General features: G+C 38.1%; 3 protein-coding genes across 7 annotated transcripts in view; all 3 read left to right on the top strand.

Moving 5' to 3' along the window:
* The first annotated feature begins 270 nt into the window (after positions 1-270).
* drc3 (dynein regulatory complex subunit 3) lies at positions 271-4689 on the top strand. Of its 5 annotated transcripts, none has more exons than XM_035996986.1 (13): positions 271-353; positions 623-837; positions 1137-1253; positions 1402-1568; positions 1711-1857; positions 2043-2162; positions 2265-2377; positions 2752-2926; positions 3031-3162; positions 3493-3563; positions 3898-4021; positions 4326-4457; positions 4562-4689. In XM_035996986.1, exons 2-13 carry the CDS (start codon positions 672-674, stop codon positions 4667-4669), a joined length of 1572 nt encoding a protein of 523 aa, XP_035852879.1. In that variant the 5' UTR covers positions 271-353; positions 623-671; the 3' UTR covers positions 4670-4689. The 5 variants fall into 5 exon arrangements, with proteins under 5 accessions (XP_035852879.1, XP_031168745.1, XP_031168743.1 ...); XM_031312885.2 differs by having other exon boundaries at positions 279-353; positions 626-837; XM_031312883.2 differs by having other exon boundaries at positions 280-360.
* A 786-nt stretch (positions 4690-5475) lies between these two features.
* gid4 (GID complex subunit 4 homolog) lies at positions 5476-10504 on the top strand. Its single transcript, XM_031312886.2, has 6 exons — positions 5476-5919; positions 6362-6421; positions 7400-7507; positions 7957-8058; positions 8154-8284; positions 8386-10504. The coding sequence occupies exons 1-6, from the start codon at positions 5521-5523 to the stop codon at positions 8447-8449; spliced, it is 864 nt and encodes a 287-aa protein (XP_031168746.1). The 5' UTR covers positions 5476-5520; the 3' UTR covers positions 8450-10504.
* A 1888-nt stretch (positions 10505-12392) lies between these two features.
* The window catches only part of noxo1a (NADPH oxidase organizer 1a), an 18021-nt gene continuing 17887 nt past the window's right edge, over positions 12393-12526 (top strand). The window contains exon 1 of the mRNA XM_035996985.1: positions 12393-12526. This exon is cut by the window's right edge and continues 67 nt beyond it. The gene's annotated coding sequence lies outside the window, so the exon portion shown is untranslated.

Genomic DNA, 12526 nt, shown 5'->3' with positions numbered 1-12526 from the left:
TCCATAATTATATATAAATGCACGGAAATACACAAACAACGATAAAAAAAATTAACTCAAGCATTCATCCTCTGAAATATAGCTAGAATTCAAAGATACATAGACTAACTATTGACTGGTTAGACTAGAACCTACACTGCGCTTTAAAAAAAGTTTAACCAAAAGAAAACAACACACAATCTTGTGTCATGATAGCTAATCATTATTTTGATTTGTGTTGTTATTATATACATGAATAACTCAAGCAAGTATATTTTGAAGTTAAACATTTATTTTAGCAGAAACATTTTTAACGTACTTGAACGCAGCTTAATGTTAACCGGTTGCTATGTAACGGTGTGTAAACAACAGAGGTAAGAGGTTAGCTAGCTAGGTAACGTTACTGGCTTTACAAACTTGTAACTAGCTAATGTTTGTTGATTTTGCGGTTGTCGTTGGTAGTTAAAATTGGCTAATGTTTTTCTTGGATGATTGATTAATTTTAGCGAGCTAATAATGGTGTGAGTTAATATCATCCTACGCCATCAAAAATAATTTTCTTCTTTGTTTAGCATAACGCTAATCTTTAACCGAACAAGCCAAGCTCCAAATTCACAAAATATGATCTACTTTCTTCTTTGAGCAGAGGATAAAGTGAAGTCAAGCGTGCCTCCAACCCCACTAGCAGCAGGATGACGAGGCGTGGTGGTAAATCTACCACGTTGATGGATGAGGAGATTCTGAAGAAGGCAATAGTGGAGCAAGCAGAGCAAGAGCCTCAAGATCAGGCTGGGCTTATTATCAAGGCGGAGGAAATCCACTTCAATGAAATCCTTAAACTACGTCTGGAATACAGAAGTAAGAAAACAATAAATCTGTGTATGAATGTGTATTGGGTTTAGGTATGTGAGAGGCTTTCAGGGGCGGCTGTGGCTCAGGTTGTGGAGTGATCTATTCGGAAGGCCTGTAGCCTGCCCTGCAGTCCCATGCCGAAGTGTCCTTGGGCAAGACAATGTTTATCCGATGAGCACCTTGTATTGCAGCCAGCTCGGCCACCATGGTTCCTGCGCTATGTCAAAGCGCTTTGAGTAGGTGTTGAGACTAGAAAAGCACTATATAAATGCAGTCCAGTTACATTTACATGTGTTTGTTCACAGACATCCTGATTATTGACCACTTATGGGAATTCACATCCTTGGCAAAACTGGATTTGAACCACAACCTCATAGAGAAGATTGAAGGCTTGGACCGTCTGATTAATCTGACATGGCTTAGTAAGATGACGCTTGGTAGTTTTATAGTCTGCTAATGCTTACTTGTAATAATTCTTCATGTATTGGCAAAGATGTAGACAACATCTTAAAAAATATGAGCCCAGTAACTACCAGTAGTAATGACAGTTATTCTGAATGTGTCTTTTAGATCTGACATTCAACAGCATCGAGAAAATTGAAGGTCTGGAGTCTCTGCGGAAGCTTGAAGTTCTGAATTTGTCCAATAACAGAATCTCTGTTATTGAAAACATGGACACACTTGAGAAAATCACTCATTTCTTCATCGCCAACAACCTCATTGAAAAGCTGGACAAAGTAACATTTTCTTGCATAAATTTGTCACATATGATGTGTAACATGCTACATTTGTATTATGTAACATTTGTGTTTTGCAGTTCCAGAATATAACATTACAGAATGTTTACATAACCTATTGCAAATTTAACACATTTCAAAGGTGCTCTATCTCAGGAAGTTCAAGAACCTGTTCACTGTCAACCTATTTGGAAATCCTGTCTCAAAGGAAGACGATTACAAATTTTTCATCGCAGCCTACTTTCCAAACTTGGTGTGTCTTGACTACAGATTACTTGACGAGAAGACAGTAAGTATAAACAGTGGTGTGTTTTGACTCAAATCCAAGTTGCAGTCTAGCGTCTTCTCCTTTTTCTTTTAAGTTATTTTTATTTTATCTTAAAACATGACTATGCCCAAGTTTCTTTGGAAATTCCACATGGCCATTTGCCATGTTGATACTGTATAACTAAAATATCATGTGTCTATGTACAGAAAAATGAAGCATCTATCAAATACCACTATGTCCTTGAGGAGATGAAATGCGAGGAGCTGCTGATGCAACAAGCTGATGAGGCAGAGCAAAGCCAGGAATCTGAAGTCAAATTACACACGGTAATATAAAGCTCACATTTGGTGATCATCAACATTATTTTCCACTGAGCTCTCATAATTTGTATATGGACGGTGTATAAATTCAGTTCTTGTTCCCTACAGGATGCCTTCGTGGAGTTCCTGAATGGCTCTTACCTGTTTAAAAGCATGTTTGAAGACGATCCAGAGGCAGAGACACTGCACTGTGTGCCTGAAGTGGCTTACCTGCTTCAAACATATCCTTTGCTGTCTTTGTTTCTAATCAATGCAGATGTATTGGTAATGTAAGAAAACTTTTTGCACACCTCTTTTGTCGGGCAGGTGCGTAGGATATGATCAAAAGTAGCAGATCAAAAGCTTAGAGAAGAGTCCCGCACACTGACCATTACGCATAATTTATTTAGAAAAATACAACGTTTCGGTTGCAGACCTTCATCAGGTACATTTTTTTATATTTACCTGATGAAGGTCTGAGACCGAAACGTTGTATTTTTCTAAATAAATTATTGCTTGCGTAATGGTCAGTGTGCGGGACTCTTCACTAAGGTGTATTGGTAATAAAATATAATCTGTATAAATTAGCACTTGAATTCCTTAACCCTATACTTACATTTGAGCACCAAATGGTGGAGCTGTGTATGCAGTTATTTGAAATAGGTTTGGCTGAACGTAAGCGAAGAGAGACAGAGGTGAACTCCTTCTTCGGTGGTCAGAATAAGGCTGTGATGGACTACCAGCAGAAAGCATCGGAAATATTGGAAAATTTTGAACAGGAACAGAAAAAGGTGAGCTGTGAGGACCAATTAAGACCTGTACTACTGTACATTACATTAGTAACCTGATATGATTGATTAGTATAAGGATTTCTCTTGTGTTCTCACCTTTCTAGAGGATAGTGGAGTTGAAGCAGTTATCAGACCCAGACCTGCTCAAGGTCAAGATCAACCACTACAACGATGAAATCAACCAACTCTGTAACAGCCTCATGGCACTGGAGTTTCAGCTGGTCAGCCAGCTGGAGGTAAATTCTAAATTAGATAATCACCCATTTTGCACCCAAACTGTGTGTGTGTGTGTGTGTGTGTGTGTGTGTGTGTGTACGTGTTTGTGCCAGTGTGTATACCTTCTATACTTTGTAAAGCATATGATCTTCAATCTGCTTAAAGTGTATGTCATTTGAGCCACTTCTTAATTGTCTCTTTAGCCTTAGTAACATAAGTTATGTTACATAGTTTATTATAGATTCTATAGACACATATTCAAATAATTTAAAATTTAATTTAAAAACTGTATCCTGTCTTTTTCTTTTTTTTTTTTAACTCATAATAATGAAGCCACTTGTTCATTTCAGGATATCATAAAAAAATTGGACATCAACATCTCAGATATGGTTGGCAACTTCAGTGAAACTGTTCAAGGGATATATCCTTTCTTGGTGTTCATCATCTTAAGAGAATCATTTCTAATAACACTGATTCATTACTGTTCTCAGGGTCAAGCTATTGAGATACTGTACATCCTCATTTGGGGTAGCAACTTGCTCCCAATTCAATTTTAATGTACTCAAATCTGGGTTCCAGGGCAGTTGCCCGCTTTCTGTGGCCAGTAATCCAGACATGTTTAAATGTTAGTGTTTAAATCATACACAGTGACACTCACACACACACACACACACACACACACACACACACACACACACAGTTTGGGTGCAAAATTAGTGATTATCTAATTTAGAATTTCCATGACTCAGTCACACATTTGTGCAATGTCGAGATCTGGAGGATAATTATAATGAGAAGGTGCGAAAGATTGCTGTAGCAACTCTGGAGGACGTGGCCAAGGACAAACTAGACAAGGACATGCCAGATGATGTTAAAATGGTAAGGGGGTTATTCCTTATAGACCAAACTTGTTATCCAAAATATAGGATGGAATATATATTTATTTGGACTATTATAAAAATGTCAGACTTCTCTCTCAGTTCTGCTCTGTTTAATCTCAGAGACCAAATAAAGAAAATAAACGCAACTAAAACATTACGGCCTGCACACACTGCCATGTGTATTATTGCAGATAAAGTATAATGTGAAGAGATTAACCTGGATGAGTCCGACAAGGTGGGGACATGGTTTATTACCAGTGTCAGTGCCTTCAGCCGTTCACAATTGTGTTTTCTCTGTATAGCTGTTTACAGACAAAGACACAGTGATGGATGCACTGACAACTGGCCACGATAACCACCTGCTGAAGATCAATGGCCGAGAGACTCAGTTGGTTACACGTGTCAATGCCTGGAAAGTGGCCCTCATTAAAGGGGTAGAGAGCTGAAATTACATTAAAACAAACACCCCAGTTCCCATTTTCATATGGATGACATCCCGTATCTCACAGTTTTGTTATTGTTTGCTTGGTTATTACAGATTCAAGACAAAGAACTTAAGCGGAACCGCATGCGCATCTCAGACATTCACAGATATGTGGACCACTTGTGGGAGCAGCTGGAAGAGTTGCAGTATCATCATCTGTAAAACATTTTTCGCCAAAAACATTTGTTTATGTTTTTTTCGCAACCTGACTTGACAACTGTAACAAATTTCAGTGTGCATGTAAAAATATGCCTTTTTTCATTTCTGTATTTGGTCCATAGACAATTAAATATATATTATAAGGAATCCCACCTGTTCACCTTTTTCTTGCTGTCTATTTATATGGGATTTTATAAAAAGAAGACACTTTAATAATCATTATATTCTTCCCTTGTACCCCGGCCAACCACATACATGAGATCTGTGTGAAAAACACTTTATATATATATATATATATATATATATATATATATATATATATATATATATATAATACATGCATACACATGTAAAAATATACATGCATACACATGTAAAAATCATTTTTAGATTGAAGCAATGAAATAAGCAAATTAATTTAAGAAAATCAAAAACAAACAAACAAATAAATACAAACCATCTAACAATCGTGTCCACGATATATCTCTAAATAAGTGATGTCTTTAAAGTTTTTAGAAACATTTCCAACAATTATAGGAAAATCTGTTCAACACAAAACAGAGGTATATATTCAAGGACTCAAAGTCTTAACATGCACAATTTTCACTGTGCTAATAAAACAGCATCAAACAAAATATAATAAAATAGTTAATGGATACAAATAAAATGTTTTGGTATATATTTCATTTTTATTATATATGATATAGTAGAGACTGAAGAAATATCTTTGTTTCTAGACTCAGTGATCAAAACATTCTAAGTTTCCCCACATGTCTAGTGTAGTAGAAAATTGAATACAAATCCCAGAATGCATTTGGGTAAACTTGCTCAAGCCGAGCACCAGTTTCCAGCCAATGAAATTCAGGGAAGCTGGATTCTCAAATGAAACGTTGCAGTATTCCAGTCATCGATGGACAGCTAGCAAAATTGAGCAAAGTTTTGGGACGTCGGAGATTTTTGTGCAGCAGGTAGACCCTCTGCCAGGACCCATTCTCTGTCCAGCTGTGGTGTACTCAGTCGTAAAGTTCATGACGGTTGCTAACGGTGACACTTTAGGACTCATCATGCCTGTCCGAGCAGAGTGCTGCAGTAGCACCGGCTCGGCCTGCCCATCCTCGGCCTCTCTTGTTCCCCCTTCCCCGATCAACACCTACCAGCCGGGGGTGGCCACTTCGCTACTGTACAGCGGCTCACAGTTTCGGGGTTATCAGAAGAGCAAAGGCAACTCGTACGACGTTGAGGTTGTTTTGCAGGTAATGTCTTATTGACATGAACTTGTTTGGTTGTTTAACATTTGTTTCTTTATTGTTATATGCAAAGTCAGCCAAATTTGCTAAGTTAGCTGACGTTAGCTTAAGCTTTTTTATGGTTGTTAAACAATACTAACGCGCAGACCTTACATTGTGAGTTGAGACCTAATTTCATTAATTAACCTTTTCGTCACCTATTTTTGCAGTAACGTTACACATACTACCGAGACACGTTAGCATTTTGTACATGTATCTACCTAAATGAGTGGAGTTAATCTACTAGCATTAATTTTGACAGCAATGTCAGCACATTGTACGGTTTGTCTCTGTTCACACCAGCCCTCCTGCAATTTGTTTTACATCATTAAGAAGGAGGAGTAGCATTTTTGCACCTGTGATTTCAGGCTACTTGAGATACATAATTATGTGTTCCCTAAATCTGCAGCATGTGACTGTGGAGGACTCATATTTGTGTGGATACCTGAAGATCAAAGGCCTGACTGAGGTGAGCTTCCAGATATCGTAAGACTGACCTTTATTCTGCACATACTGGTTTCAAGTCAGATTAATGGTAGACAAATGTGAGACCACTAGGTTTAACCTCATATTTCAGGTCTACACACTCTAGCCTGTAGTCTGGATCAACGGAAGTACATTTCCAGGATACAGCCTGACATATACACGCCAGAAGTCCCACACCTTCTGCTCTCTGTGTGTTGCCGTTCTCAAAATCCCTTCGCTTTGGGAAACAACAACAAACTACAAACAAACTAGCAAGCTACACTCTGAAAAGCTTTTGAAGAGAATTTGGATCGTGCAATAAGGCAGGACTGCTTGGTTCTTTTGGTAAATGATTGTAAAGATTTACAAAGAAGATGTTTACGGCATTTACTCTCTAACTGGGATATTTTGAGAACTAAAAGTTCCTTCTCAAGACCATTTTGCAGAGCCACCATTGCTGTGTCCGGAACTTAGTGTCACCCAAGACGATTGTGATTGGGTTAAAGAAATGCAAACAACCCAGAGCATTTTTTTTTCTCCTATCCCACAATGCATCTGTGGTGTACCCCGACCTTACTCCGCAGCGATGTGGAGATAGGTCTGCCAATGAGAGACTATCCAGTACGTAATAGCATGTCAGTTGCTCTATCTACTGCAAAAAAACTACATGTAAGTAGTAGCAGTAAGTCTAGATGCAAAATGTTGATAATCATCTTTGTTGGATTTATGGCACAGCTAGTTGAAGCTGTACAAGTACATCAGGTGTGTGTGTGTGTGTGTGTGTATATATATATATATATATATATATATATATATGGGAAAACTGCAGAACATATAAGTCACAGGACATCTGAAAATCTTAATCCTCATGTTGCAGTAATGGATTGACAGAGCAGTACCCTTTTAAGCATTTTTTCAGGCATACACAAAGTTGAACCACTATTATTGTATCCGCTTTTTCATTCCTTTCTCTGTGTGACAGGAGTATCCCACTCTCACAACATTCTTTGCTGGTGAAATTATCAGTCAAAAAAGGCCTTTTTTAACTAGGAAGTGGGACGCAGATGAGGACGTGGACAGAAAGCACTGGGTATGTCCCGTTTGACTTTTATTTTAGTGCGGTATTATTTGTGCATTCATTTAATGTTCAGATATCATACACCAACAGCAGGATGTATACATTGAGCAATCACAATGTGAGTAGTCTTCCATATGATGGGAGGGGAACAAGAAAAAAAAAAAGATGTGCAAAATGATGTTTTGTCTTTCATTTTGTTTGGCTACCTCTTGATCAACAATAGATGGAGCCAGGCAGAAGCAGCACTTATCACTGTGTTGTGAGAAAAGCCCATGGCAACTGTTAAAGTGAAGTTTATATCAAGGAACAACGGGCATCTCTGTATTTTATAAGCATGAAATGATTAATGATAATTTACATGGCAGGAAATTAGACTTTGCATCTTTTACTTTTTTTCAGTTGTCTTGTCACCATCGCCATAGTTTCTGTTCTCTTACCTGTATTTAATGAACTCTTATCAGGGCAAGTTCCAGCCTTTTTACAAATACGCCAAAAGCTTCAACTCGGATGACTTTGACTATGAAGTGTTGAACAACAGTGACTATGTCTTCATGAGGTGGAAGGTTAGTACATACTTTTACTGTCACCTCTCATTTCTCTCTCTGTCCTCGTGGTAGCTTTGACCTCTAACCTCCACCCCCACCCCCCCATCTCTCAGGAGCAGTTTCTAGTTCCAGACCACACTATCAAAGACATCAGCGGTGCCTCCTTCGCTGGCTTCTATTACATCTGTTTCCAGAAGTCCACAGCCACTATCGAGGGGTATTATTACCATAGGAGCTCAGAATGGTAACTACCAAACATCACAAACCAGAGTCAATGTTTTTCACCACATTAGTACATGATTCTTATGCCGATATATCTCTCTGTTTTCTTTCTTGCCTCTGCAGGTACCAGTCTCTAAACCTAAGCCATGTTCGAGAGAACAGTATGCCTATTTATGAGTTTCGGTGACAAACACACACGAGTATCGAGTCAAGGAGCGTGCAGTTCATACTGCCCTGTGGTTAAATGGGATGGGAACAACGGAGAGCCCTTTAGTGCCAAGATCGGAGCTGACCCGTTTTTCTCGCCGCAGGGAAATTTAACATGTGGTCCGACACTCCTATGCTGAAAGAAAGAAGGCACAGAAAGAGAAGAGTTTAAAGGAAGACAAAGATCAGTGATAGATGGAAGGTTCTTACAGTCGCTGTAGTGCGCATGTTTCCATTTTCTTAATTTCATTTTGTCCTTTTTTGGTCTTTTTAATGTTGTGCTACCGGATTTCGTTTCAAAGGATCTGTCTCCCTTTTGCTGGACATTGAAATATGTTCCTGTTTTCCTTCAGTGGAGAAACCTAATTGCCTTTTAGCTAAGATTTGTAAAAGAAAATAGTATAAAGGGTATACATTTGTGAGAAGTTTTTTTCAGTAAAGCTTCATTTAAAAAAAAATCTTATTTTAAATTTACAACATCAGCTTTAACACCCCATAGTGTTTAATGCAGAGTATGATGGCAGGGGTTAGGTTGCAAAAGTAGCAATGATGAGCAGTGGTCTACTTTTTATGCAAGGTCTGTCAGACTAAGTTGTGGTCTGTGGCTCAGGGATGGTGTGTTTGGGCAATACGTATTTAATAACTGAAAAAGCTGAATGTGGGAGTTGGCTGAGTTAGGATTACAGTGATGTTGATTTACAACAGGGTGTTAATAATCAATCATTTCAAAGCTTCTGCTTTTTCAAACACCGTTGTCTCAACATCTTGACAAAAAGTCTTCAGATCACATCAAAATGTCTCTATGCAAGCCAAAGGTGACTGACTAATAGGTAGGATTTCTAACAGCACCTAACTTATTTTATTTTCAGATGATTGTGATTTATTTATTTTTTAAATTAAGAACGACCATGAGTGAAAATGCATAAGGAATTAAGACTTAGAGGAAAAACAAATAAGTATATTTAGTTACCAGCATTTGAAGCTCAGACATGTGACAGAACATTCCAACTCCATTAGTTTCAATAATGTAAGATTTTCAGTCACGTAAATAGGTGTCGGTAAACGGTTGACAAGAAGATTAGAGATTTTGTGGCACATGGAGTTTGACTGACTGGAAAAGTTAAGATGCAACACGGCAAAAACAATGCAGTGATTTGAATGTTAATCTTCAACACAGTCTGTGGATAAAATCTTACTTGTCTTTAGTTTCAGTCACATTTGTCCATATTATTTTGATCTTTAGAAGCTGTTAAATGTGTCTCAATGAGACACATTTAATGCATTTCCTCTTAACCTTTACATAAAGGGCACAACAGTTGGAGGTAACAAAAAGCTTCACATAACATGCTTAGCTACAATGTGTTACTGTTCTGTCCTCAGTGGAAAATATGTGTAAAAGAGTACCTTTTGTGGCTCATGAAAAAAAGTCTAAAGTAGGAAAGGGGGATGGAGGAAGAATAAAACATTTGATGCTAAGGGAAAAACCTGTTGCCTTACGATTTTAAAGGTTTGTAAAGCTCCTTTTTAAAAAAAAAAAAAGACATTAGGTTAGTAATGTTTTTATTTGAACGAAATCATAAAGGTATATTTCAGTGTTGGAGAGGGTTTGTGCAAAAAATAACTGAAAATGTCATGAGCAACCTGAGGATGCCGACAGTTTGTCAGGAAAGGAAAAGTTATGTGCTAGAGAGTGCATGTACTCCGCTTGCCACTGTGTTGCTTCTAGACTTTCAGCTGCCTCGGTCGCCTGCAGCATGATGAGGGGATTAGAAGGGTTGTGGGAATAATGTTAGCACTGTAATTTTTTTTTTAACCAACTATGTGGATTGAAGATGTTACAATCCAAATTTGTTTTTTCATTTTTAATTGTATAACCGAGAATACACCAAAATGTGCAATGTCAGAAACGGATGTTTATTTGGGAGGGAGTCATTCAGAGTCGTGACTGAATACACCTGATTTAAAGTAGATGATGCATGATAAATCAGCTATGAGTGCATTGTGTGAGGAGAAATAAAGATTGAACTATTTCATACACAGCTCTTATTCTTTGATGTTATTTTATTTTTTGGATAAACCCAGGACTGCCTTTATTCGATGTTGCAGTTATGTATGTACTATGCGTGTTAACCGTTTTCGGGACACCCCAGCACTAACAAAGTTTAGTCAATGACCTAACAGAGATCATAGCAGCCAGGACTAGTTGTCAGTAGTGGACAACGAAAAGGTCCAAGTCCTTGTCTCTTTCAAGCACACAGTTACAAACCTCTAAACCTTATGCAGCAGGGACCCCCTACTACATATATTGTATAAAATTAAATTGCATATAAAATAACGTGTAGGGCAGCCTAAAGCCTTTATACATACCTTCTTTGCATAGAATATAAGGTTTTAAAATAGCCTTATAATTGTTGGCATGATTTTATAAACCATGTTTTAATTTTAAATTATACATGTAGCACAGTAAATCCTCAGCATAAACTGTATCTGTGGATGGCTACCTTTGTGACTACCTTACCTATAGGCTAGTAAGCCTATCCTCAGTGGGGGGATTCATGTTAAGACTGATTTTTGAAAAAAACTTTCAAAAATTAACTAATTTTGAGGACCCTCTGCATTGACTCTGAGGACCCCCTCGGGGCCCCGGACCCCCTGTTGAAGATCCCTCCCTTGGTCTAGTGTGTGGCCAACTTTGTAGGTGCTGATAAATAAATCAACTAACAAGTGGTGTGAGAAATCAAGGACAAATGGCCCCCTCCCCCTGACCTTGCACACACATCACATAAATGGACATCCAAATGTCATTAAAAGAAGAATGTATTTCCAAAAATGCTGGTCACCTCCATTCCTTTATTATCTTCATACTTCATACTTTTTGTTAAGGCCCCTACAGCAGGGTTTGGTTTTCTTTAGGTGCTTGGAGACCGATTTTACACTAACATTTCCTCGTGGGAGTTCCTTTTGCATGGTTACCAACAGACTGATGATTAACCAGTGAAGTGTTTTCAAGAAGAAAAAAATCAACAAATGAGGCCTACATGTTCAACAAATGTGGCTCATGTTTGGTGTACGTGCGGCAGCTAAGAAAGAGAGAAGGAAACATAATGAGGAAACATAATGTACCAAATGAGGAAAGACGTGACAAATATGGGCAACAACTTCCTTAACTTATTTGTTTTAAAGGACTCAAACAATGACACCTGATGTTTTTCTTTATAGAATATTTATTCATTTACCACCTTTTTCTTTTGACGACTTCATTTCATTCTACTTTTCTTTATTTTCCTTTTCATTGTGTATTTAATGTTGTTTTACATCTTATGTGAAGCAATTTTAACTGACATTGTGTTATGAAGGTATGAATATCCTTCCACCATGATACAAAATAAACAGAAACATGTTTTTATGTATTGTCGTCATAATTGTTTAGCTCAGCTACACAGAATGAAGCACCAATTAAGTAAAAACTGACATTTTGTGATGTGATTGGCCTGAATAAAATGACTGGATGGGAGCTAAAATAGAAGGGGGAAAAAAAAGAATTGAATCGCCTCACTCTGGTGCTTATGAGAGGGGATTTTGTGAAGACACATTCTGAAAGAACCTGTACCACATTCACATCACATCTCTACATCAGAATTTAATAACCAGCTGAGTCAAATTTACCATGACTAAAGATAACCGCTGTATGACAATGGCAACACAGCCACTGGCTGTTTTCTATGGAAAGGAATGTGACCATAAACGTGCTGCCTCTCGCACGCATCCCAAACTACAATACAGGCTTAACCACTTTGGCAAATAATTAGGCTATGTGTAGTGGCTTATATAATGGTTCCAAGTAGTTTAGAAACGCTGGACTTTCCTGTAAGTGACGAGGATGTATCGTGCTATTGTCTACGTGACGCCACACCTGCGCCGGAAAAAAAATATAAATAGCACCTGCCAAGCATCTCTGCTTCAGTCCCCAAACAAGAGCGAGGCTGAGAGAATTCTATCGGAGCGCAATATCACAACTATAGCCTCACAGAGACACACTCTGTCTCTGTCGGTTCAT

The sequence above is a fragment of the Sander lucioperca genome, chromosome 21, assembly GCF_008315115.2.
Source record: "Sander lucioperca isolate FBNREF2018 chromosome 21, SLUC_FBN_1.2, whole genome shotgun sequence".
Taxonomy (NCBI): Eukaryota; Metazoa; Chordata; class Actinopteri; order Perciformes; family Percidae; genus Sander; species Sander lucioperca.
The sequence above is the reverse complement of the archived record's forward strand: the minus strand, read 5'-3'. Positions and strand labels throughout refer to the sequence as shown.

Excerpts from the sequence above, each read along its gene's own strand:
- drc3 (XM_035996986.1), top strand. The coding sequence starts at position 672 with ATGACGAGGCGTGGTGGTAAATCTACCACGTTGATGGATGAGGAGATT. Across the intron at positions 1,569-1,710 it reads TCATTGAAAAGCTGGACAAA|GTGCTCTATCTCAGGAAGTT; the intron begins GTAACATTTTCT and ends CACATTTCAAAG. Across the intron at positions 3,163-3,492 it reads AGCTGGTCAGCCAGCTGGAG|GATATCATAAAAAAATTGGA; the intron begins GTAAATTCTAAA and ends TGTTCATTTCAG.
- gid4 (XM_031312886.2), top strand. The coding sequence starts at position 5,521 with ATGAAATTCAGGGAAGCTGGATTCTCAAATGAAACGTTGCAGTATTCC. Across the intron at positions 7,508-7,956 it reads ACGTGGACAGAAAGCACTGG|GGCAAGTTCCAGCCTTTTTA; the intron begins GTATGTCCCGTT and ends AACTCTTATCAG. Across the intron at positions 8,059-8,153 it reads ATGTCTTCATGAGGTGGAAG|GAGCAGTTTCTAGTTCCAGA; the intron begins GTTAGTACATAC and ends CCCATCTCTCAG.